Raw genomic sequence first — 25111 nt, forward strand, 5'->3', positions numbered from 1 at the left:
AAAAAAAAAAAAACAGTCATTCGATTAATCTGCTAAAACAGCCAAAATCAGAATATTAAGAGTCTTACATTTAGGAATACCTCTTAAAAACAACCAGTCTCTGCGAACACTAAATGACAGGTAATAATACACAGTACTGAAGAGCAGGGGCTTAGATGGGGTCATACTCAAGTGTGAATCATCATGCTGTCTCTTATTATTGCCACTGTGCCTAAGCCAAGTTACTCATCTCCCTCTTCCTCAGTTTCCTCATTTGTAAAATGGGGAGGGAAATGATTGCACCAAAGGGAAAGGTTGCCACCAAGGTTAAATCAGATAAATATTAAGACTTTAACACCATGCCCAGCATATAGTGAGCACTCAAGTCACAGAATATTAGAAAAACAACAAATGTCTTAAGATTGCCCCTGAAAACTTCAGCTTTATCCCTGTTTTGAGTTTCTTAAATATGTGTTCCCTGTGTCATTAAAAAGATAATAAGATAAACGTTTTTTAAACATCCTTAACATTTCTTTGATTTCCCCTACTTGTTTTCTTCTACTCCTTTTTATGAACGAGGAAACAGACCTAAAAAGATTAAATGAGTTACCCAAAGAGAAGACCACAAATCATTCAAGCTTCACCCTCCTCTGTAAAGATTTCCCCAACTAGGTAGTCGCACAATCTTTGGATTTCTCACTTAACACTCACTCAATTCACAACTAATAACTGAGTACTTGCTGTGTGTCAGATACAAGTTAAGCAGAAGATACAAAGGTGAACAGGTCAGATGTGACCCTTGCCTTAACAAGACTTAGGTCTATCTAGATTAGATTTTAACTTATTTGTCATCTTCTCCCATTGACAGGGAGCTCCTTAAATAACGACGACAACCGATACTATCATTTATTGTCTATCATGTACCAGATAATCTTATTTCTTAAACAACCTTTAGACATTTTACCTAGATCATATTATGCAATCCTCCCAACAACCCTGCAAGGTAAGTATTATCACTCCCATTTTATAGATAAAGGACCTGAGGCTCAGAAAAGTTACCTGACTTGTCCAGGGCCCCACAGCAAGAAATGAATGGATAAGTGAATGAATGAATAAATGTTAGTACCACTAACAATTTTACACACATGAAAGAAAAACAATATTTATGTCACCATACCATTTATGTAACAGAGCCTGTGTTTACCACTGGGAAAGTGCACATTTGGAAATTGTTGAAACTTATCTACATAGCTGCCAAAAGGAATCTGAGCATCTCAAAGACATTCTAGAAATAAAAAATACTGATGCTGCACTTTATAATCACTAGTCCATGCAAATGGCTAGTGAAGCAGGTATCACTTTTTCTATAAATAAGAAGAAAATGGCCACACTGTGCCCAAAGATCAGAATTTAGGGGGCTGCCTTACAAGCCACAAAGCAATGGCAATCCATATGTTTGGGGAAAAGTACAAAGCTGGAAATCTATGATGTTTCCTAAAAACACAAAACAGAGTCTACAAAATAGCAGTAGTCTAATGGTAATCTGTACACCATAGTAAGGCTAGAGACCCTTGTATTGAATTAACATCAAGAGTGTTTTACCGAAATATTAAAATCTGCATATGGTTAAATGGTAATACTTCCATCCTAGATTTTAAATACATCAAAATACTCCAAACTCAGGGTTAAAAGCCTGAAATACAGACTCAACATGGGATATTATTAAACTACACCAGAGAGAGAGAGAGAGAGAGAGAGAGAGACAGACAGACAGACAGACAGACAGACACACACAGACAGAAACACAGAGAGAGAGAACACTGGCGAAAGACAGAACAATTATGTCTACCTGCAAATGATCCAAATATTCAAAACAATGGTTATAAAGAAAAAAGGATATAAAAAGAAATCAAAGGATTAAAAAAACACACAAATGTGAAACAATAGCTCAGAATAGAATGAAAGAAGCTAAAATGAAATAGTGTGCACTTCCGATGAAAAAAATGGCTTAAGTGCAATGAAGTAATCATGTCTTATTATGAATGGATTTGGACAACTTCAAAAGAAAAACAATGAACAAATTGAGCTGGGGGGGGGGTAGGAAGAGTATGAGTACTATACTTATCCAACATGAACAAAAAACCTTGAGGCAAGAATTAAGTTCCCTATAGGGAAAGGATTTAAGAAAATAACAATGGGTTGAAAAATACCAAGAATTAAAGAAAATTTAAAGATCTAAAATTTACTTCATTACTTCATGAAAGGCTTCCATTTAATTGGCAGTCATGCACCAAGCTCAGGAATGAAAAGGACCTAATCTTAGGAAAACCGAATAATTTCATCCAAAAGCCACCATCAGAATCTGCAAAAACACAATTATGGTGAAAAAGAATTCCACTCCTTCTTTTTTCTACCCTAAATATGTTGCTTTTGAGATTGACACAGAAATAGTACAATATTACCAACATCCACAGAACTGAAGCCAAAATCTTGCTTTTTAGTCACACCGTGAACTGAATATTAAACACTATATTCGTGCTTTTTTAATTGCCTCTTTGTTACAGCCAAGCCCTTTCTTGGTTCTCAACCTGAGTGTCTTTGACATTTTACATTACTGATCCTCCCCACTTTGCAACTTCTGTGACATCTAGCTCTCCTGATTCTTCTAAATCCAAACCACAATCTCCCAGCTCAGTCAACCCCCAAGAACTCATTCACTCATAGCTTCACTTCCACACTGGTGCTGCCCAAGTCTTCAGTCATTCCAGATCTCTTACCCAAACTCCAGTCCCATATTTCCAGCACATATCCATTTAGAAATGGCTTGCACTCAATCCAAAACCAAAGTACCAATCCATACAATGGATTATGGCACAGCAATTAAAAAGGAGATAGAGATAGATACATAATACATAAATAAACCAATATGGAAAGATAAGATATACTATGTTTTATTGAAAGCTGCAGGTTTCATTATAGAGTGCAAACATGATCCCCTTTTGTTTTTTAAACAAAAAACTTCCAGAAAGATGTACAAAAAACTGAACAATGGTTGCCTCTGGAGAATGGGGCTATGCATTGTGAAGGATGGGGAGAGGCTCACTATTTACCTTAGTGTTGCCTATATTTTTTAATTTACCATGAACATCACTACTTTTATAATTTATTAAAACTTGCTAATTAATAAAGAGAAGACAATAGAAAATTATCAAATAACAAAATTGGAAATACAGTTTTAGTCAAACGGCCTTCAGAAACGAAATCCTCCATGTGTAGAAAAGTAAAAGAGAGACTCTTTTAAACTGACTTTTGCTCTATATCCATTAATACAGTGAGCAATTAGGGAAATTACATTTTGCTCAGCTGGAGGGATACCAAGACACCTGGGTGGACCCAGAAGCGAAAGAAAGGACAGCAGGTCCGACAGCACCTTGAACCTTCTAGCATAAATCCAGAGCCAGGTTTGGTGGTTCTAGAATCTGCATTGTCAGTTGCAATGAAAAGAAAAAAAACTTGAGCGCAGCACATCCCATCAGCTCTTTAGCTGGAGTCAAGTACCTGCTCTGTAGCAGTAACTCAGCCGCTTGATGATTTAGGTGTGCAGTGCTGGAAGACAGCTGAAACGTCCAGACATGGTTTTCGGAGTCAGAGAGAACAATTTCAATATTTTTACCACAGGATATAGGAACAACCATCCTGTGGAAACCATTCCCCCCAACCTCCCAACACTCTCTGAAACATCACCACTTCTGGTTTGGCAAGTTAAGGGTAATTAATCAACTATTCTGTCAGTTGAGGCAAGGAAACTGGAAGGAAAAACTTGGAGGGTAGATGGGGTAGACAACAATTGAAAACAAATTATATTTTGGATGGATATCCAGCTTCTATATTTCCATTGCTCAAGAATACACAGACTTATCAGTTTAGTAACAGTGATATTTCGTTAAAGAGAAAGACAAAAAGAAAAGTGAAATAAATGAAAAAAGGAATAGGAGTATGGGACTTCTACTGAAGGGGTAAGACATTTACCTAGAGAGTCCAGCAATTAAAATTTGCACTACATAAACTCTGAAAATGAAGCTATGTGCCTAATCTGAAGGAAACCCAATGCAGTATTTTTGCAATTTGAATCAGCAGCAGAACGCAGCATGAAATGAATGAACTTCAAAAGCAGTTAGAATTCCACATGATCTTGGGAAAGTTACTTACCACCCCCCTCCAATGAATCTGTGTTCTCTGTAAAATGGGTACAATTAAATTAGATTATACATGTAAAATGCCTAACATTAGATGACATAAATGTTAATTCCCCTTACAAAGCAGGTATTAAGCTATTTAAGAAGTGGCTTTTTTTTTTTACTTTTAATATAGTGCTCCTACCACACAAAATTTGAAAGTATTTACCGAATGCAATAATTCAAGAACAATCTCAAAAAGCAAGGTACACCTGTTTCTTTAATTTAGTGAGTAGAGCAAAAACTGCAGATGGAAGAAATTTCAATTTAAAAGAAATATCCAAGAACACAATATCCAAGGACATTAGAGATATAGTTCATCAGCTGAAACTGTTGCAGGTATAAGAGGAAAAAATGGAGGTGGGGTGAGCAGCATTTGTCAAGGATATAGAATCATGTCATGGTCATGGAAGTTATGGGAGTCCACAGGAAGTATTTATGAAGACAATGTGCAAACAGCACTTCAGAAGCCCCAAGTCTTACAGCAGTCTCTAAAAGCAGACACGAGGAGACTCTGAGAAGGTCATGCACATGCAGAAAAGCAACCTAGTAGCTCACCGCCTGTATTAGTTAGGGTTCTCCTTGGAAACAGAATCAATGAGAGATGTCTCTTATTATCAAATTGTAAAAGTGACTCACGCAACTGCGGGAGCGCACGAGTCCAAATTCTGCAGAGCCGTCAACAAGCTGTCAACTCCAAGGAAGACGTCCGACGAACTCCTCGGGAAACGAACCGACAACTTTGACGAACTCCTCAGGAAACGAACCGACAACTTTGACGAACTCCTCAGGAAACGAACCGACAACTTTGACGAACTCCTCAGGAAACGAACCGGCAACTTCGACGAGCTCCCCAAGAAAATCTTCACTGAGCAGCTGAAGAAGAAGTGAAGGTTTCTCTAACCATCCGGCTTATAAGCCTCCAACTGATCACCCGGACCAAATCCAGCCAATTGCATTCTCTCACTGTGGAAGCACGCCCCTTGATGAGTCATCAGTCAGCTGCAGTCAATTGACTGATGATCCGACAAACCAGCCCGTTACAAATAGCCTCACGGCAATCGTCAGGCCAGTGCCCGCTTGACCAGACAGCTAGGCCACCTAGCCAAGTTGACACATGAACCCAACCATCACAGTCCACCCCTTGTCAATTTGGCAGTTGTACACATCACCTAAAACCATATCTTCAAAATGAACGTTACAGCTTATGCCATATGATAAGGGGATAAGACAGAGAAGAAAGCAAAAATATTTTCTTCACAGACAAATACAAACATAATCATAACAAAACGAGGAGGAAATATTCATATCATCATAGTCCTCGTTTCTGTAACTGGTCACGTGGCCGTAGTTCATATATTTTTTTTTTTTTTTAAGAGTTCTGGCGTTATTTTATTTAGAAAAACATAGACACCACTGAAGTCAAAAGAAATCATTGGCAATTATTTTTCCTTTCTTTTAAATGCCACACCAATTAGCTATTAGACAGTTCTAGAAAATGAAAGTATTTGCACATGGAATACAAAATAAATATAAAATAACTGAAAAACAAATTAGTTATCCATTGATTCATTTTGCAATCCCCCTGTTCATCTTCTGGTTCAATTTTCTTTGCCTTTTGTATATCCTTTTTTTTCTTGCTTTCAAATCGACTTTTGGCTCTGGTTTTACCCACTGTATTTCTATGGGTTTTTCCTCAGCTGGTATAGCAAAAACATCGTCAGTGGGATCATGTGGAAGAACAGTCTTTGGTTCTTTCTTTCTCAGTTTCTGCACTTCTTTCACTTGCTGTTTCTCTTTGTATTTTGCAGCTGTGATGGATCTCACGATACGCCGATGCATGTTTGGTGACTGGTAATGAGGATTTTCGTATAAAGTTGGTCCTCCAAAACTTCCCTGGAATATCTTTATGAGATTTAAGACAAAACGAGGTCCTATTTCTACAAGAGCAGCATCCTCTTCTATAATCTGAAAGTTCCGAAACCATATCCTATTATCCAAAACGGTGAAAGTAAACACGTGGTCCACAAATGGTTGGCTTTTGGGATGATACCGTGGTGTACAAAAAATCTGAATGAAGAGTTCTTTTAACAAAGCATAATGTGGTAATTCATCAAAAACAGGGTCAAAAGACAAAAGAGGCCGAGATGAAGATTCCAGTGAAAAACCATGGGATTCTAACAGAGACCCACAGAGCGCTAACCCCCACCTCCACCCCCCACCCCCACCACCCCACCCCCGAATCCAAACCAGAGTCCTAGAAGGAAAGTAAAAGAATGCATTGGCGGTCCCTACTGCTGACTTAAAATACTTTTGTGATAGCATTTAAACATGTACAAACACAGTGCTAAGTCCAAGTTCCTTATTCTTCTCTCTTTTGTGACCCCCCCCCCCCAAAAATTGGCACATAAAGTACAAATCAAACTGAAAAACCAGTTCCTTGCCACTGACAACGGATTTGTACTGACTGCTCTGGTATAGGTCTTTTGAAGGTCGTGTGTCCTTTCTGCCATATGTCCTGGGATTTGACTCGGTTTTCCCACCACTTTTCTGCATTGGATCCTTTGTTCAAACAGTGGAGAAAAGGCACAAAACTATGTGTAATGAATTTTTTTAAAAGGCAGTACTATCTGAGGCCAGTTCATTATAAACACAAATGCAAACCTGGACACTGAACTCTTGTGATAGTACTTAGCTGTTTTTAAAACAAACAAACAAATTATTTGAACTTTTCTATACTTAATTGAATGTATTAAAGACAATATGAGGTCCAGCACTGTCCACAGGAGCAATGTCTCTTTTCTTCCAGATCTTAGTCCTCCATTATAGAGACCCCTGGGGCGCTAGGATTGGTCATGTTACTGACGCTTTTGACCCCACACTTGTCTCTGAAAGATTGTGGGATGATTTGAGGCAACATGTCAGACACTCTTTCATAACTCCCAGTATCCCTTTATCTCAGTGGCCCCCTCCTTGGTCCTAATGCCTGAATTTATTCCATGTTATCCCTCTAGGACATTCCTCCCTTCCTCAAGGCCAAGGCCAAGCCCATGTTATTTCAGCAGAGGACCAGGAAAGAGGTCTGAGGCTGCAGGAGCAAAGAGCTACCCTGGAAGGTAGATGCCAAAACCCCTTCTCTCACTCTGGATGCCCACCTTGTGGACAGACCTGCACTGCAGAGGCTCCTGCCAACCCCAGCCCAGTCTTCCTCCCATGCTCTGATGGGGTGAAACAGCTCGTGTGTCCCGTCTCTCTTTAGAGGGGCTGGTGACCCTCGAGAATTCCATTCACCTTGTTGCCTTTTGACCCTATTTACCTAATGGGCTCATAAAAAGTTTATGATTTTGTAGATTCTCCTGCTTTTGTTCATTGTTAGATTGGGAGCTATGTGTACTCTTGTGGTGGAACTCCTTTTTGCATTGTGATCCTTCTCCTGAAGGAGAAGATTTCATTGATTTATCCACTCAACAAATCTTATAGAAGTCAAAAAAAAAAAAAAAAAAAAAAAAAGAGGCCGAGAACCTTTCAAACAGTTTCCAGTCAGCTTTAGTTCAGCTAAGGTATGAATATTTTGAACAAGGAATTTAGCAGATGGCCCATGAGGTGAATTTGAAAGCCACATATAAAGATCTTGTTTTTTCTTGGCTTCAAAATAAATACATTTATTGCAGTTTTTCATTTCACAGACCTCATTAATAACAAACAACTTATCTTTACGATCCATTTTAGTATCTGCTTTAGAATGAGGCATCAACATTCTTAAGTCTTGCATTAAATGTCTTGTTCTGAAATTTATTCCTCTGGAAGAAAAGATGAGAATCCGTTCCTTATTTTTCCACTTGCCCTTGCAAACAGGGCCTGGGATACGATCTCTCTCTTCTTCCTCCGCCTCCTCTGCCACATCTCGTAGCTTAGCCAGCGACCCGGCATCTTTTTCATTTCTTTTTGGCTTCTTGGCCTGGATCACCAGGCCTCCACGCCGTTTTCTCTTGGCCACCGCCATCTTGCCTAACAGTCGTTGCTCTTTGTCTTCCTTCCGGTTCTGTCGCGCTCTCCTTTTTCGATCTCTATGGTAATGTAGTCCGTAGTTCATATTTATCATGACCTTCTTCCACTACCCATTCCATGTTCCCTTTACCCTCAGCAAGCACTTCAGCTGGCCGTGGTTCTTTGCCTGGTGGGGTGACCCAAACCTTCATTCCTTAAGTTTCTTGGCCATTGGTAGTCCTGCCTGGATTGGGTTGTTGCAGTTTTCCATTGACTTGAATCACGGGGCATGGTAGTACTAAGAGACGCCCTAGGGGATCTCCTGTATTCCAGGAAAACTCTTCTTTACTTCCATTGTGTAGTTGCAGTGCTATCTCCCCTTGATAGTCAGGATCAATCACCCCACCCCACCCCTCCCACACAAAATGGTCCCAGAATCAAACCCCCATAATCAGGAATCAACATTGCTCACTTACTCCCAATAAGACCTGCCATGTGTAGGAATCCACATCCCTGTGTTTAACAGGTTTTTCCTCAATGGAAAGTGCAGCTTAACTCCCATGACTTGGATACTTTCTGGGATACCAGCAATTTAGCTGGTGATTGCACTACTTTTACCTTGTTACATGCCTGTCGCTGTGATCAAGCACTTCTTTCATGGAACATCTTCTACTCATTTCTGGAAAATTTTTGAACCCTTCTGGCTCAAACTTGATTTTTTCCTAGCATTAAAAACTAGTTTACCCTACAATGTCTAGTTAAATTTTCCAAGAAAGGTTTTCCAACATGATGTAACATTCCCCCTGCAGTGCTAGAAACCCAAATCACTGGGCCAATCCATACATGTGAAAACCATCATATTTAGCACAAATTAGTAAAGCTGAATTTTTCTCTATGCTACATTTTAGGTTTTACAGATTATTAATACAGTATTTACATAAAGACTGCAGATAAACTCAATTATCTGGCAAATGGCATTTGAATCAGAGCATGGAATTTAAAGTACATAAGCAACTTAACCATACTTTTTTAATAGAGTGCATGTGCAAACACAATCCACACTAAACCAATAAAGTTCTTACTATTATATTAAGTCATTACAGTAGACACCGACCATCTACTATTATTGAAGCAATCCTTGTTCTGTGTTGTTCCAAACATCAAACAATCAACATGTTAGCATTAGATGACTGTCATAAATCAGTGTGAATCTTAGAGGCCCACAGAAATTAAAGCCAAACACAGGCTGAAACAAAATTCTTACACAATAAGGCTCAGAAACCCAAGCACACAGAGGATAAATCCATGTTTTTGTTTTTCAGCAACAATACCTCCCAAATTTTACTTTTTAAAAATTGTAAGCCTCTGGAAAGCCAGTTCCAAGATATTACATATATAACTCAAGTTTTAGACAAGTAACTCATCAACCACAGTTGCACATTAGAATACCTTGGCTTAAAATATATATATATATACCAATGACCAGGACCCAGTCCCAGAGATTGTGATTTCATTGATCTGACACAGGGCCCTGATAGTGATCTTTTTTAAAAGCTCCCCCGGTGATTTTAATATGCAGCCAGGTGGAGAACCACTACTTGAAACTAACACAGCCTTTTGGGACAGTAATTGCTCTGAGGCTGAAAAACACGCTTTTTGCCTTTTAATGAGATTTTATAAAAACTACTCAATTCATTCCATAGCTAATGAGTGGCTATTACACTGCAGGCACTGTGTTAAGTAATGGAGAAAGATGGACAAAAAATGTTCCCTGCCCTCAAGAAGCTCCATATTAGGTAGGTAGAGAGACCCATAAATAAGTAACTGTAATTAAATATAAGTGCTCCCGAGGTGTAAGCAAATACACAAACTTGCACATCATCCTTGAGCAGGAGTCATGCTACATCATTCCAATTTTAGTACGTCTTACCAGAGCAGGAAAGTCAGTAGTTACAGGTTACTAAATACCAGGGCAAATATTGAGCTTCCAAGAGGTGAAAACTGTGTGCATTTTGCTATTCTCTTTCACAGAAACTGCTGTGCCCACAAAGTAGGCATTTTTCTGTTTTGATCTGGAGGAATCTTAAAATTTCCTTCATGTAATATTTCTGATTGTACACTTACCTACAAAACCATACATTTGCAAAGATGGAATAAACGATCAGTACATAAAATTAGCCAATAACCTGCATGGGCATACCATTCCTTTACAGTAATTGCTACATTTGCTAAGATAAGAAGTTTGGGGACAATGATAAGGTCCCATCATTGGAGCTTTGTCTCAGTCACTTGAAAGATGTTACATGGGAAAATGTTATGGAAATGACAGGCGTTCAAAGGAGCTTTTCCAAGATTTTTGAAAATAAGAAACAGAGAAAAAGAGTTAATTTTTTTAAAAAAAAAGAAATAGGATTCTCCCTATATTCATAATGAATCAGGCACTTGATTCTCTCAAAGACAGTATTAACAAGGGTAAAGACTTCAACCACTGGAAGGAAAACATATTCCAAATAATGATCTTGTACTCTAAAACCCCATTAACTCTATAAGATGTCCTTCTCAATCAAGGGGGAAAAAAATCACACTAGAGGGTCTAAATTAAACTGGAACTTTCATTTACTGCTACCAAGCAACGGCTAGTAGGTGGCTGAGTTAAGTAGTGGGGTGGGTAGGTAGGGGAGTGAGTGGGTGGTCAATTGGTCTCGGGAAGTGAAATCAACTTTAAAGTGCCTTAGTGAAAATTTAAACCAAATTTTAGGTTTTTGACCATTAAAACCCTACTGGTCAAAAACAACTTATGACACTTATTTGGTATAGAAGAAAAACAAAATTCCACAGACATTGGATAGACATCAACAAAAATGTTTCTGGTATAAGTGAACATCCTCAAGGCCTTTCTATTTAAATCCAGAGTTGAACAAATTCTAAGTTAAAATGATATGCTGCCAAGTGTCCCTGCAAGAAAATCTCAAGTGAATTTCAATTTCCAGATCAATAGATGCTGATACAATTTACTAGAAAACCTTCAACCTTTACATGGGGTAAGGAAGACAATCATTACATTCTTTACCAATAAGACTACCTGGAATTCATTATTCATGGAGTGGCATATAGTCAATGGCACTGACCAAGTCAGATTTTGCAGGATATGAATAAGATTTCACAGATCACAGTAGTTAAGGTAGTCAGAGTACCTATCACCTCAAAATTAGCTTGTTCTCCCTCATCATGCAGCTCTAAAACAACAGAAGAGATGGATTTGGCTCTACCAGGAGTGTTTCCTGAAAATATTCTATCAATAAAGTCAGCAGAATACTGATTGTGCTAATGTGATGCTGACCACTTATTTTAAACATCCTAAAATATCACATCATCACTCTTCAAAACCTTAAGTAATCAGAACTAGCTACCAAAATTGATTAAATGCTGGCTATTTTCAGTCATCACAATATAATTAACGATTTAATCTCACATTTTCCAATTATGACTTTGCTGGCTCATTTACATCAGATACACTAAGACACAACAAAAATAATTCACCCCCACACACAGTCATTTTGGGGCTTTGGGGAAACACCTAATTTACCTTCATTGGGCACTCCTAAAAATAAAGAAACCAAGGAGATTTTTTACATATTTGTCTTTCTAGAACTGTGCTATTCACATGTGCCTACTCAGCACCTGAAATGTGACTAGTCTGAGGAACTGTATTTTGAATTTTATTTAATTTTTAATAATTTAAATTTAAATTTAGAAACACATAAGCGATTCTGCTATTGGAAAACTTTTAAGTATGTTTGGAACAACTTGGATATGTGAATCTACTTTTTCAAATGTAAAATTTATGAAACCTAAATACAGATCAAGTATTTCTGAAGAAAATTTAGCTTAGCATGAGAATTGAGATATGCTGTTCATGTAAATACACACGGGATTTCAAAGACTTCGTATGAAAGAAAAAGGAAGCAAAAAAATTTATATTGATTACATGTTGAAATAACATTTCAGATCTACTGGGTTAAATAAAGTATTTTATGGAAAAATAAAATACTTTGTTTTTACTTTTTTTAAGGTGGCTAGTGGAAAATGTAAAATTACCTATGTGGCTCACATTATATATCTTTTGGACAGTGCAGCCCTAGAGCACTTCCACAACCACTTTACCAGGACACATTTTTATATCCTTCTAGTAGAAAGGCTGGTCATGTAACAATAGGGGCAAGGAGTAACATGTCCTCATGGCAATTGGGTGTGAGTAAAGTGTGTAGCAAGGCTCTACTCACAATTTCACCATATGAGGCAACACTGTGATACCGCATTATGAAAGATAAAAATGAGTTTTCAGCACTTAAATTGAAATTCAGTACTGCAAACAACTTAAAAGAGATAGAGTCAACTATTCTAAGGTCTCGGTTTTAATTACTAAATTCAGACCTTTGAATAGACAATTAAGCATCCCCTCCAACAAAAAAAGGTAAATATTTCAATGTAGCTACCCAGCAATCTTTACTAAATAAGCAAAAATTACTCTTAAATCTTATCTCCCCAACTTCTAAAGCCACAGAATACAACGCTGAACTAAGAAATCAACTTCAAATTGCCAGCCAGATTTTCCCTCACAAGCAAATTGCCAGCATTTCCCTTCCAAGGACTGTGCACTTGGAATACTGTTTGATGAGAATGAAAAGGAAACTATTCAAAACAGATTTAAGGAATGGACAATTAGATGAAGAACTGCAGATTTAATTCTCAATCAGCACTGTGATTAATCTGATTCCCTGCCTTTCCCTAGTGTAATTATACAACACAGATGAAAGGATGAGCATTTGGACTGTCAGTTCTATCTTCTAGACCAGCCCGGTGACTCAAAGCAGACAGCTCTACCACGCTAACTACCACCACCAGTCAAGGGAAGCCTTGAACACTGATTTAATAGTCATTGCATAACGAACCATTAAAAATTAGGATGCCCCCAACTCTTTCCATGTTCGTTTACACAAGGTGAGGAATTTGCTGAAACTGAACGCACCCTGTCTTAAATGACCCCCTCCAATCCGGACATGGGGTGAACACAAAGGCATCTAATATCCTGCACAATAGACACACACCCCACAGTTAAAAACCCTGGACGCTCTTCCTCTACCTCTCCACGCAAGCAAAGGAAATGCAAGCTGCTCTTTTCATTACTGGTCTGTGCTACATTCAAGGTAACAATAAGCCCAACTGTTCCCAGGAAACAACTATAAAATCGGTTCTGCCACGTCCCTGTGCAACCGTCAGATAAAATGCAGGCAGATTTCTGCCGCCCCACGCCTCATGGGGTGCCCGACATCGCCTCGTTTGCCTCAACGGATCGCAGAGAACCCCAGACCCCCCGTCCAGACAGGAGGACCAAGTACACTTCTATAAATACTCCTGGGTGAAGAAGATGAGGGAGGCGGAGGGTTAGGAGAGCAGGGGGCAGGCCCGGAGCGGGTGCGGGAGGACCCGGGCATCCCTGAAATGCATTTTCCGACACTCCCGTTCCCTCGCGTGGAGACTCACTTGCCGATCACCTCGCACAGCTCGTACACGTCCTCGAACAGCACGTCGTCGTCGGCCATGGTCCGGAGAGGACAGGGGCCGCAGCGGGGAGGGCTCCGAAAACGGGGGTGGGGGCGCCAAAGAGCTCAGTGCCCGGTCCCGGGCTCGCCTCCTCCCCTCGGGACCCGCGAGCCCTCGGTGCTGCGTACGCCCGAGCCGGGCCGCGGCGGCGGCGAGGCCCGGAGACTGCAGCGGCTCCTGCCTCTGCGGGCGACCGCCCCGGCGCGGGCGGCGGGGCCGGGGCGCGGGAGTGAGGGCGGCCCGGGCCCGACGCCGCCCGCCCGCCCGCTTCTCCTCGCGCTGCTGGGGCCGCGCTGCCCGGCTTGCGGATCCTCGGGGACCGCGCAGCACCGCGTTCTCCGCTCGTCAGCCCGCGGGGGCCGCGAGGCCGCGGCCGCTCCCTCTGCCCGAGGCCGGCTCCGGCGCGACGCGGGGCAGCTCGGGCTACAGGAGGGGCCGCGGCAGGACCATGGAGGGAGAATCACCGCGGAGGGAGGTGGCGGCAGCTCGGCGCCGTGGACCAGCAGGCGGCGGCAGAGACGCTCCCTCCTCCTCCTCCCGCCGCCGCCCGCCCTAGAGTAGGAGGGGGCTTCGTGAGACGCGCGCTCTTTGCGGGCGGGAGCCGCGGCCACCGCCTTCTGCTCCTCCTCCTGCGCCTCAGCCGTCGACCGGTTCGCTAGCCCGGCGCACCCGCTTGGCGCACACACCTTCCTCCCTCTTCGGCCGCGCGGCTTTCCAGAACCACAGGCCCCGCCCACCCCAGCCCGTCGGGAGGCGGTGGCCGAGAGAAGGGAACCGGGCCGGCTGGCGCATGCGCTCGACGCCGGGCCACGTCACGACTTAACTGGCGGGCGCCGGGAGTCTAAAGCGGGAGGGGGTTTGGCCCGCGGGGTTCGCGGGCCGCAGCTGCCGAGTTGGGAGCTGGTCTGGGTCGTCACCTCCACGCCTTGCCGGCGACAAAGCCTCAGTAGGGACTGGGGACAAAAGGTCCACTACCGCACGCATGCTCTCGGCTGTCTGCTGCGACGGGCTCGAAACCCCGTCTGCACCCCCCTTTCTTTTGTAACGGCAGGAAGCCTTTCCCACTTTTGATAGAAGACGGCAGGGAAAGGGTCCTAATGTATGGGAAAAGAAGAGAGGTGGAGAGGTTGTCTCTCAAGACTGTGCTAGGCGGTGGATGCTTGTAGTGCCACCTTGTCATTCCTTAATGAAGATGAGAGCTAGGGGAGGGGGTTTGTCCACCTACAAGAAAAGGATCGAACAAAAACTGTCTGGGAAGGTATACAACAGCAAACGGTAATTTCTAGAGACAGCTTCTCCCACCTTTTGCCCCAAACTCAACAAATATCTATCCAGCGCCTACCCCCAGTACGGACAGCCTGGAGAGGTCAGGAAGGCAGGGACATACCGAGACTTTAAGCCCCTTTGTATATTGCCCCTTCTTCCCTCAAGCCCCTAGCACCTACTCTGCTCCCTATACTCCCTGTCAATGTTAGACATGTCGGAATAAAAAAGCAACTCGAGGGAGTGGATGCACAGGGTCAGCCAGGGAAGGAGGTTCTGCATGTTGCCACTGAGCTAGGTTCCATTCAATATGAAGATTTCTGTTCAACTGAGCATGTGCAGAATGAGCAGAAACCATCAGACAGGTATATACCTCAGTTGAAGCCCAATAAAAAGTCTTTGTTCCTCCGCACAGCAGAAGTACCCAATTACTTCATAAGTCAGCTTCCAGAAATCATCTGGTATAATACTCAGTGTAGTAATCTTAAAATACTATAATGTTTACCAAAATTGGGGGGTGGTGGTGGAGATCCACAGCCTTTTTTCTCTTCAGTAATATTTTGTGCAAAACCCTGACCACTCCCTCAAGAAGCTGAGGAATTTGCCAGCATTAAGGATCTAGGAACTAGACCCCCCCCCCTTTTTTTAATGCAGATCAAAGAAAAAATATAAATGCACAAGAAGGCTTTGCTTTCTTCCTTTCCCAAAGAACTTATGCATTGTCTAGGGAAGGAGGTCCAGAGCGTGAGAAACGTAGGCCTTCATTAAGCATCTGTGCTGGTTTGAATCTATTATGTCCCCCACAAAAGCCATGTTCTTTTAATCCAATCTCGTGGGTACATACTTATGGTTGGGATTTTTTGATTAGGTTGTTTCCATGGAGATGTTACCCACCCAACTGTGGGTGAGACCTTTTGATTAGATTATTTCCATGGAGGTGTGACCCTGCCCATGGGTCTTGATTTGTTTACTGGAGTCTTTAAGAGAGCCCAGGGGCTAACACAGACACAGATGCTTGGAGATGAAGACAGAAAGACGTTTGGAGATGCTAAGCTAAGAGATAAAGCCCAGAGTTTGCCCTGGAGAAGCTAAAAAAGGACCCCTAGACACTTAGAGAGAAATGCCCTGCGAGAACAAGCAAGGATGCACAGGAGCTGAGAGAGAGAAGCTAAGAGAGACAGAAGCCCAGAGACATTTTGGAGAAAGCGATTTTGAAACCAGAACCCTGGAGCAAAGGACCAGCAGATGCCAGCCACATGCCTTCCCAGCTGACAGAGGTGTTCTGGACACCATAGGCCTTTCTTCGGTGAAGGCATCCTCTTGTTGATGCCTTAGTTTGGACATTTTTATGGCCTAGAACTGTAAATTTGTAACCTAATAAGCCCCCTTTATAAAAGTCAATCCATTTCTGGTACTTTGCCTAATGGCAGCTTTAGCAAACCGGAACAGGGTTCAAGTCCAAATCACTCACTCCTACTGAATAGCGAGCTCCTTTCTGCCCTGAAGTGCATAACAACCCAAAACAAGTCACCTTGTCAACTTCACTTCTCTTTCCCAGCCCAAATCCGAACTATGCCAAGGCTTGTCAACTTCATTTTGGTTTTTATCTTTCACAGGGACCTATGCTCAGAGGCAGAAAAGGACAATTATAAGGTAAAACAGAAAAGAAAGTGGAAGTTAAGAAAAAAAGGCAAAGTAGGTATGCTTTCTGCTCATGGAATCATAGCAAGTTTAGATCTGGAATGAGCCTTAGAGGTCAGCTAGTCCAATTCCCTCATTTACAGATATGGGGGGATATGGGGGGATATGATGGTTGCTCTCCCAAGAGCCAATCTACCCCTCCACCATTGGGTAGTGGCTATGAGCTTGAGGTGGGATTGTAACCACCTCACCAGGAAAGGTGGATCCTGATTCATTAAACTAATAAACCCAGCCCTCTTGTCGCAATGATTGACCTAACTTAATCAGCTCTTGGCATTCCATGGCCATGGCTTTGAATAGTTCAAGGTCTTCCAATCAGCACAAAGCTCAAGACTCTCCCCAACAATCTCTTTCTCCCCACCCCACCCCCCAACCACCACACTGTCTTTGAATAAAGAGGTAGGCAGCCTCAATTGCTGCTGATGGCCATCTTGTGCCCCTGAAAGGAGGCCGACATAAGATGAAGGTAGAACTGGGGGCAGCAAGGGAGAGAAGGAGAAAAACGGTGTCCTTAATGACATTGATCTCCTTGTTCAGCTAACCCTCCAAACATTCCAGTTATATAAGGCAATGAATTCCCTAATTGTTTAAGCCGTTTTGAGAGAACCTTTCTGTTACTTTCAAAGAAAGAATCCTAAAAATGACATGAGAAAAATCTAGAGGCAAATATATGTCCATTGTCACATAATTAGCTAAACTTCTAATCTGAACCTAGATCTCCCAGTCCCAAGTGTGGTATTTAGCCATATAGAAGAAGTCCTCTGCAATACACATCCCTAAGAATTTGTACTATGCATTATGGCTAGAGGCATTTCCTCTATGCTTCTAAACTAAAATAACCAAGCTTTCTTAATGAAGTTAGCTCTTTTCTGGGTTTCTTCCAAAAACCCAATACTCTTCCACCAACTAAGCTCACATCTAAATGGTCAGGTGTCAATAACTTTGTTCTGTTTTACTTTCCACAAAGAAAATTTTAAAGTGACTAGGTGCATCACTTGGATTGTGTTCAGATGTTAATAACTGAATCCTCAACTAACAGTGATTTAAACAAATTGAGGGTTTGGGTAACTTTCTCATGTAGCAAGGAGTCTGGAGGTGAGTGGTTGCTAACATCGGTTCAGCTACTCAACTGTGTCACCAAGAACCTAGGTTTTTTTCACTCTGACATCCTTCACATGTCAGCTTTTCATCCTCAGTCTTGTTGCCTCATCCTCATCACACTATGGCTGCCACAATTTCAAATACCAAACTGCATTTGAAATCAAGAAGCAGGAGGACAAACAAAAGTAGGCAAGGCCTTTTTTTTTACTGAAATATTTTTTTCGTATTTTTTTATTGTAGAATATTTTCTCTCTCTCCCACCTAGTATTAAGTAAAAATATCTTTTCCCATTTCACTAGCCAGAACAGAGTCACATTGCAACCCTCACCTTCAAGGAAGCTGGGGACATGGGTATTTGACTTTTCCTGCCTCTTCTTTGGAGAGGGACAAGGGAGAAGCAGGTAGGGAATGGCTTCTGGTAGCCAGTCAGCAGTATCTCCAACAGCATGAAAATTGCCAATGAAATAATTCCATGTCTCCATCATAATGTAGATATCCCTCTAGTGTATAATTGATAGGCCTTTGAAAAATTAGGAGATGTCTAATAACTCACAAGACTGAGTTTGGTGCTAAACAAATTTGTTTCTGAGAGGTCAGTGAAAATCCTCAATGGCTTTGAGGTATGGGACTTACAATTGCATTGGACAATCTCAATCTGTTGGGCTCCTGCAAAATTTCAACATGACAGAAATAAAAGGGAAAAAAATTCTAGAGAAATATTAGCATGAGGACAACACAGAGGTCAGTGTGACACAGGGTTAATTTAGGCAATTTAGAGTTCAGCCTCATTCTGTAGTTATGATTGTTCAAGCATATAAATTATTACTGAATTGAGTAAAACTTAGAGCAAAACTGCTCTAAACTGGAATAAAGTTACTGCCTCCTATTATAAATAGGATGTTCTAAGCTCAAAGGAAAGACACCATTAATTTCTCCCCCAAAAAGCTACACATCCTAGACTTATACTCTGATACCAAGTTACAAATCATTTATTTTATATTTTACATTCATCCAATGAATGTCTATGCTAATCACTGAAGCTATAGCTATCAATAAGGCAAACATGATCCCTGCCCTCTCTGAGCTGTGTTCTAGAGGAAACCAAGTATCATGCAAGTAATTACAATGAAGAGTGATGATTGTTAGGGTTGGGGAAGTACAGGTAGCAAATAGAGAGGGGACCTAACTTATGGGTTAGGGAAGGCCCAACTGAAGAAGTGATGTTTAAACTCAGACCGAAGAAACTATAGAAACTAACCAAGTGAAACGAGTTGGGGGCCAGTTGATCCTAGGCAGAAGAAACAGCATTCATCATGTCCTGGAGGGGATCAAGAACTTGCTTTTTTGGAAGAACATTCTCTTTTGGAGATGTAAAACCTGGCTGAATCACAGAGTGTAGGAAGAGAAAGGCCAGTGGGGGCTAGAGAAATAGGCAGGCATCAGATAGTGGAAAGTGTCAAACGCCATTTTAAAGAGTGCACCCATTAAAATCCTGAGATTTCAATGGCACTAGTCTTATGTGTAAACCGAGTCCTCCATAGCTCCATGCATAAACGAAATTCTACTTTTAAGTAATTCTTCCCTTTGCACTAAGTACATACTGTCCTCTCCCTCACTTTTTAAAATGCAGGTACTCCTGTAGTAAATGTTAAATCCCTTAAACGGTTTCAGTACACACTGTAGCAGCTCCACTCAGATTCCTTCTGATGCCTTTTACCGTTTCTCTGTGTCCCTCCCCAGCTATCAGCATGTTTTTGCTTCCTTGGAGGACTTCCCACAAGCTACTGAAATCATTTTGCCCACCTAGACATGCCTGGGAGTTTAAATGTCCCCCATCCCACCATTAGCCAATAACTGAGAGTGCAGAAATATGAAAGCCCAACTCTCTTGCCTGGAGGAGAGGGGACAACTCTGAGGGGGTTCTTATACTCCACAGTTCCACTACGGGATCAGGCTGAAGCTACCCTTTGCAGGACTTGGCCTGAAATCGAACCCTTGCTTGGCTCCCTCCATTCCCTTTCCTGTTTCTCTCATTCCCTAACAGGTTTCTCCTGGGAGTATTTCCTTAATTGTTTGCTCATGAATCCCCTTATCAGGATCTGCCTTGGGGAACCCAACCCAAGACAATGGTGTTTCTCGAAGTGTGGTCACTCCGTAAGAATCACCTGGGAGCTTATGACAACTGTTACAAATGTTGATTCCTGGGCCCTACCCTGGACCTACTGAATCTCCAGGAGCATGTCATGGGGATCTGTATTTTAATAAGCTTCCCAAGTGAGTCTTGTACACTTCCCCAAATTAAGAACCATTGCCCCTGCACTGGCCGCCTCTGAATAAGCGCTCTCTCTCTCTATCTCATCTCTGTCTATCTCTATCTCTATCTCTACCTCTCAAAAAAAAAAAAAAAAAAAGGAGCCAGGGTTGACTTCATCACTAGGGTGGAAAAACCATGAGAAATGCAAAAGAACACTCCAGGGAGGAGGAGGACCTGAATATAAATGTGTTTCCTTCCCATTTTCTTCTAGAAACAGTGCTGTAAACTTCTGACAAAAGATTCATTTTGCCCTTCTTCCTTTAATATCACTGGGAACTTTTGTTCAACAGTGGAAAGAATATTGCCTTTGGACACAACACAGTATCAATATACACTGAACATGTTGTAGCTCAAGAGTTATCCAAATAATATCCTTTCAATGAGCCACTTATCACAAGTACTCACTGGCCTCCTGGGTTTTCAACACTGTGCTAGATGCTAACAGGGATTTCATTAGTCATGGATTTGGGGCTGCAAGAGGCAGAAAACTTAAACCAGCTTAAACAATAGAGAATCTATTGGCTTACATAAATGAAAAGTCTAGATGTGAGGCTTGATCCAGGGCTCAAATGATGTCAATAATGATTTGATTTCTCCCAGGCTCATTGTGTATTCCATGGTATTGGCTTCATCCTTAGGTGCTGCAAGATGGCCCGCAGAGCTCCAGGCTCTCCTCTAGAGGAGACGAAACAGCTGCCACTGTTCCGGACTTATACATACTCATCAAAGACAAGAGGAGTCTTAGCCAGTAGGTCCTGTACATGTTCTAGGATTCTCTCTCTCTCACTGGCCTGGCATTGGGCCACATGACCATCCCTGAACAAATCACTGTAACCAGGAAATGAGAATCGCTGAACAACTTAACTAATCAGGACCCACTTTTGAGCTAGAGGTGAGAGTCCATCTCACCCAAACCATATGGTTGAGAGTGGAAAGTTAGAAGAAGGCCCCAAAGGAAAATCAAGACACTTTTAGCAAAAGAAGAGCAAAATGAATGGGGGGGGGGGGGGGAGTCTCCCTGTTCTCCTAGTCACCTAGACACTGGCATTGGTTTTGGCTCAGTGCTCCATTTCTTTCTCCATGTTCAACTAGTCACCATCCCCTGTCAATTTTTCTTACAAAATTTCTTTTTGATTCTCCTTTTTTCTTCCATTTCGTCTGTCACCACCCAAGTCCACTTCTCAATCAACTCGTACTTAGATGTTGCCTCAACTTACTCACTTAGTCCCTAACTTGAACTGCTTGTCCCATCCTGCTCACCATGGGGAAGTCCAGTTTAGGTCCATGAAAGAGAATTCTCAGCATCTAGAACAGTGCCTGGCATGCAGTAGGCATTCAAAAGATATTTGTTGAATGTGAAGTGAGTAAATGAATGAATTAATGAATGAGTGAATAGCTTCATAGTCCTTATCACTTCCTGATATTTTATTTTATTTGTTTTGTTTATAGCCTTTCTTCTACAATCCTAGCACCTAAAAAGTGCCCGGCACATGGTAGGTACTCCAGATATATTTGTTAAATAAATGACCATATGTTTCTCGTGTTGGATTAGAGAATCATTCATAGTTAGGGAGCAAAGGAAATGAGGAACCAACAGAAACAGTTCAAGTGGTTGAATTCTTGGGAAGGAAATGCATAACAGAAGAAAAAAGACTTTCACAGAGGAGTGGAAGAATCAGTGGTACCAAAGGGAACAAGGATAGAGCAAAGGGCACGGGGATTTATTTCTGCTAAGTGAAAGTAATTCTACTAACTACCTGTTGCATAGAGAAACAAATTAAAACCTCACATAACATTCAGAACTTTTCCTTTTGTCTTAGGTACTAGAGATTTCCAAAGTAAAAGAGGGAAATTATATTGGGATCTCTTTCTTAATTTCCTTTGTTTACATTTCCTTGTGCTTTCTTTCTAGGCTGCCGCTAATCTGTCACACCACATGGTGAAAATGCATAATCAGGTGCAATACGTTCAATGGGTGACTTATATTGAGCCCAGCCCTGACTACATTACAAAGAGTCATGTAAGTCACCCGGCCTTCAATAGAAAGGAGTATAATTTACTATGCCCAGTGCACTGTGGAAAAGGTCAAACGATTAATAAGTCTCCAATATGAAATACAAGTCCCCCAGCACTGGAATATTTAGTCATTTATTGTCCTCAGGCAGGGGTGGATCAGGTACTCTTTGGGGGGCTTTTCTAGCAGTATGAGTCAGCAAAAATCTCAAGGAGATGATTCCTTCTTATCATACTTTCTCATAAAGTGATACTTTTTTTTTTAATGGAGGCTCTTCTGAAAAATCTTTATTCTCATAGAGATAATCTACAATGTCAGGATCTGCACTAATAAGAAGCTTCTTATTTTGGAATAAAAAAATAAGTATTAGATTTTCCACTGTTTTTGGTAATCCCTGGTCTGATAGGAACTCTTCAGTGACATTTTGCTTAAAGTGTCTTAATCACATATATCCCATTCAAGCTTATTTACCATTTATATCTGTTTTAAGTTGACTTATAAATGGAGATAATAGCTAAGGAAGGAAACTTTTTAAAGACAATAGCAAAACCAAACTATGGGGAAAAGATAGAGATTCTAATGGTCTGTGAAGAAATAAGGGAAGACATTTATTGAGGGCTTTTTATAAATGGCAGTCACTATGCAAAGACATTACACATATTTCATATAATCCATATAACAACTTTATGGGGTAGTGTGCCAGTTTGTATATATTATGTCCCCTAGAAAAAGCCATATTCTTTAATGCATTCTTGTAGGGGCAGACATGTTAGTGTGATTGGGTTGGAACCTTTGGATTAGGTTGTGTCCATGGAGATGTGACCCACCCAACTGTAGGTGATAACTCTGATTGGATAATTCCCATGGAGGCATGGCTCTGCCCATTCAGCATGGGCCTTGGTTGGTTCACTGGAGCTCTATAAAAGCTCAGACAGAAGGAGCTCACAGCTAGCTGCAGCTGAGAGACACATTTTGAAGACGGCCACTGGAAGCTGATGCAGACATTTTGGAGAATGCCATTTTGAAATGCAACCTAAGAGCAAGCAGATGCCAGCCACGTGCCTTCCCAGCTAACAGAGGTTTTCTGAATGCCAATGGCTTTTCTCCAGTGAAGGTACCCTTTGTTGATGGACACTTTATGGACTTAAGACTGTAACTGTGTAACCAAATAAACCCCCTTTTATAAAAGCCAATCCATTTCTGGTGTTTTGCATCCCGGCAGCATTAGCAAACTAGAACAGGTAGATATTATGACTCTCTTTTACAGATGAGGAAACTGAAACTTGGAGAGAGGTTGAATAATATGCCAAGGATCACACAAGGAGAAGGATATGGGACCAAAGTTTGAACCACATCTGCCAGATTCCAAAGCCTGAGTCATTGTGTACCCTGCCGTTGGCTTTTCTGTCTTTTTCTGATGCAGTGAGTCTTATTTTCATTTTTTTCAGATTAAGAAAAGTGTGCCCCAAGTAAAGGGCAACAGTAGTTTGAATAACAACTAAAGTTTTACTTAGTGCCAGACAGTATGCTAAGTGTTTTTCAAGCATTTATTTGCTCACTCAATAAAACTTTATTGAACCTTTATACATAGGCCCAGAGAGTACAATAGTGAGTAAAATTGACATGATTCTTGCCCTCTTGGGGCTTATAGGTTAGTAAGGGAGGCAGACATGAATCAAGTAACCACAAAGATAAATGTGTAATTAAACCATTTATCTCATTTAATCTTTTTCACAACTCTATAAGGTAACTATTATTGTACTCATTTTAGAGAGAAAACTTAAGCCATAGCAACTTGCCCAAGGTCAGTTAGCCATGGGTGGAGATGGAATTTGAACTGTTTCCTGAGCCTCAAGTTCATACCCTAAACATGTCACCCAATTCTCTGAGTGAAGTTGGTACCCAGTCTTCAAAAGAATGACTCAAACTGCCTCTTCCTGGGTTAGGTTACTGTGTTTCATGAGATCACAGTTCACCAAGTTTAGAGCCAAGTGTGGGCAGCAGCAGGTATCAAGAGTGCTGATAAAGGGCCCAGGCTTCCATAATTATGCACAGACCCGCCCCCATGAGAAATGCTTCTAAGTGTGGAATTAGGATAGCAGCTTGGTTTCCTTTGTTTGCCAAAAACAATGCCTTTCCTTCTCCACTGAAGATAATTACATTAAACCCAAGATAGAGCCTAGAAATTGTTAGTAGAGCAGCTGCCTTCAAAGCCTGTTGGTAGGGCAGAATGGAACCGAGGGCATGGGTTCCTAAGACAAATACTTGGCTCATTCCAGAGTTCCAGTTAAATCACAGACAGCTTTAGCCCAAGTAGGGAGTGTGAGCCAGAGAGCAGTTTCTCCAGGGAAAGGAGAAAAAAAGGTGACAGGTGTGTGTGTGTGTGTGTGTGTGTGACCTGTTGAAGCTTCTGGGGAACTTCAGAGTGAAGCCACTATAATATTAAAGAAAGTGTTTGTGATGATTTGTTGCTGAATGTACCTCAGAAAAACATGTTCTTAAATTTAATCCATTCCTGTGGGTGTGAACCCATTTGAAGTAAGAAATTTTGATGAGGTTACTTCAGTTAAGGTGTGGCCCACCTCAATCAGGATGGGTCTTAATCCTATCACTGGAGTCCTTTATAAGGGGCATGGAATTCAGACAGATGAAGAGAAAGTCATGGGAAACAAGAAGCTGAAGGTCAATGGAACCTGGAATAGAATGGAGAGGCCAAGAGAGGCCGCCATGTGCCTTGCCATGTGACAAAGAGCCCAGGACCAAGGATTGCCAGCAGCCAGCCCCAGAACGCCAGTCTTGGGGAGAAAGCACTGCCTTCATGAGGCCTTGATTTGGACTTTCTCTTAGGCTCAAAACCATGAGATTTTAAAATTACCATTGTTTAAGGCAACTCATGGCATGGTATGTGCTTGA

The 25111-nt window shown here is 41.6% G+C and overlaps 2 protein-coding genes across 7 annotated transcripts in view; both read right to left on the bottom strand.

Annotated features, from left to right (window-relative positions):
* CASK (calcium/calmodulin dependent serine protein kinase) overlaps positions 1-13856 on the bottom strand; it is a 524745-nt gene extending 510889 nt beyond the window's left edge. For all 6 annotated transcript variants that reach the window (XM_037820735.1, XM_037820733.1, XM_037820731.1 and 3 more), the window contains exon 1: positions 13746-13856. In XM_037820735.1, coding sequence (XP_037676663.1) covers positions 13746-13804 — 59 coding nt within the window. In that variant the 5' untranslated portion in view covers positions 13805-13856. The remainder of the gene's footprint in view (positions 1-13745) is intronic.
* LOC119522022 (ribosome biogenesis protein BRX1 homolog) lies at positions 5605-8223 on the bottom strand. Its single transcript, XM_037820744.1, has 2 exons — positions 7736-8223; positions 5605-6363 (listed from the first exon to the last, which is right to left on the bottom strand). The coding sequence occupies exons 1-2, from the start codon at positions 8215-8217 to the stop codon at positions 5784-5786; spliced, it is 1062 nt and encodes a 353-aa protein (XP_037676672.1). The 5' UTR covers positions 8218-8223; the 3' UTR covers positions 5605-5783.
* Positions 13857-25111: the final 11255 nt, after the last annotated feature.

Source organism: Choloepus didactylus, chromosome X (genome assembly GCF_015220235.1).
Source record: "Choloepus didactylus isolate mChoDid1 chromosome X, mChoDid1.pri, whole genome shotgun sequence".
In the NCBI taxonomy this organism is placed as follows: Eukaryota; Metazoa; Chordata; class Mammalia; order Pilosa; family Megalonychidae; genus Choloepus; species Choloepus didactylus.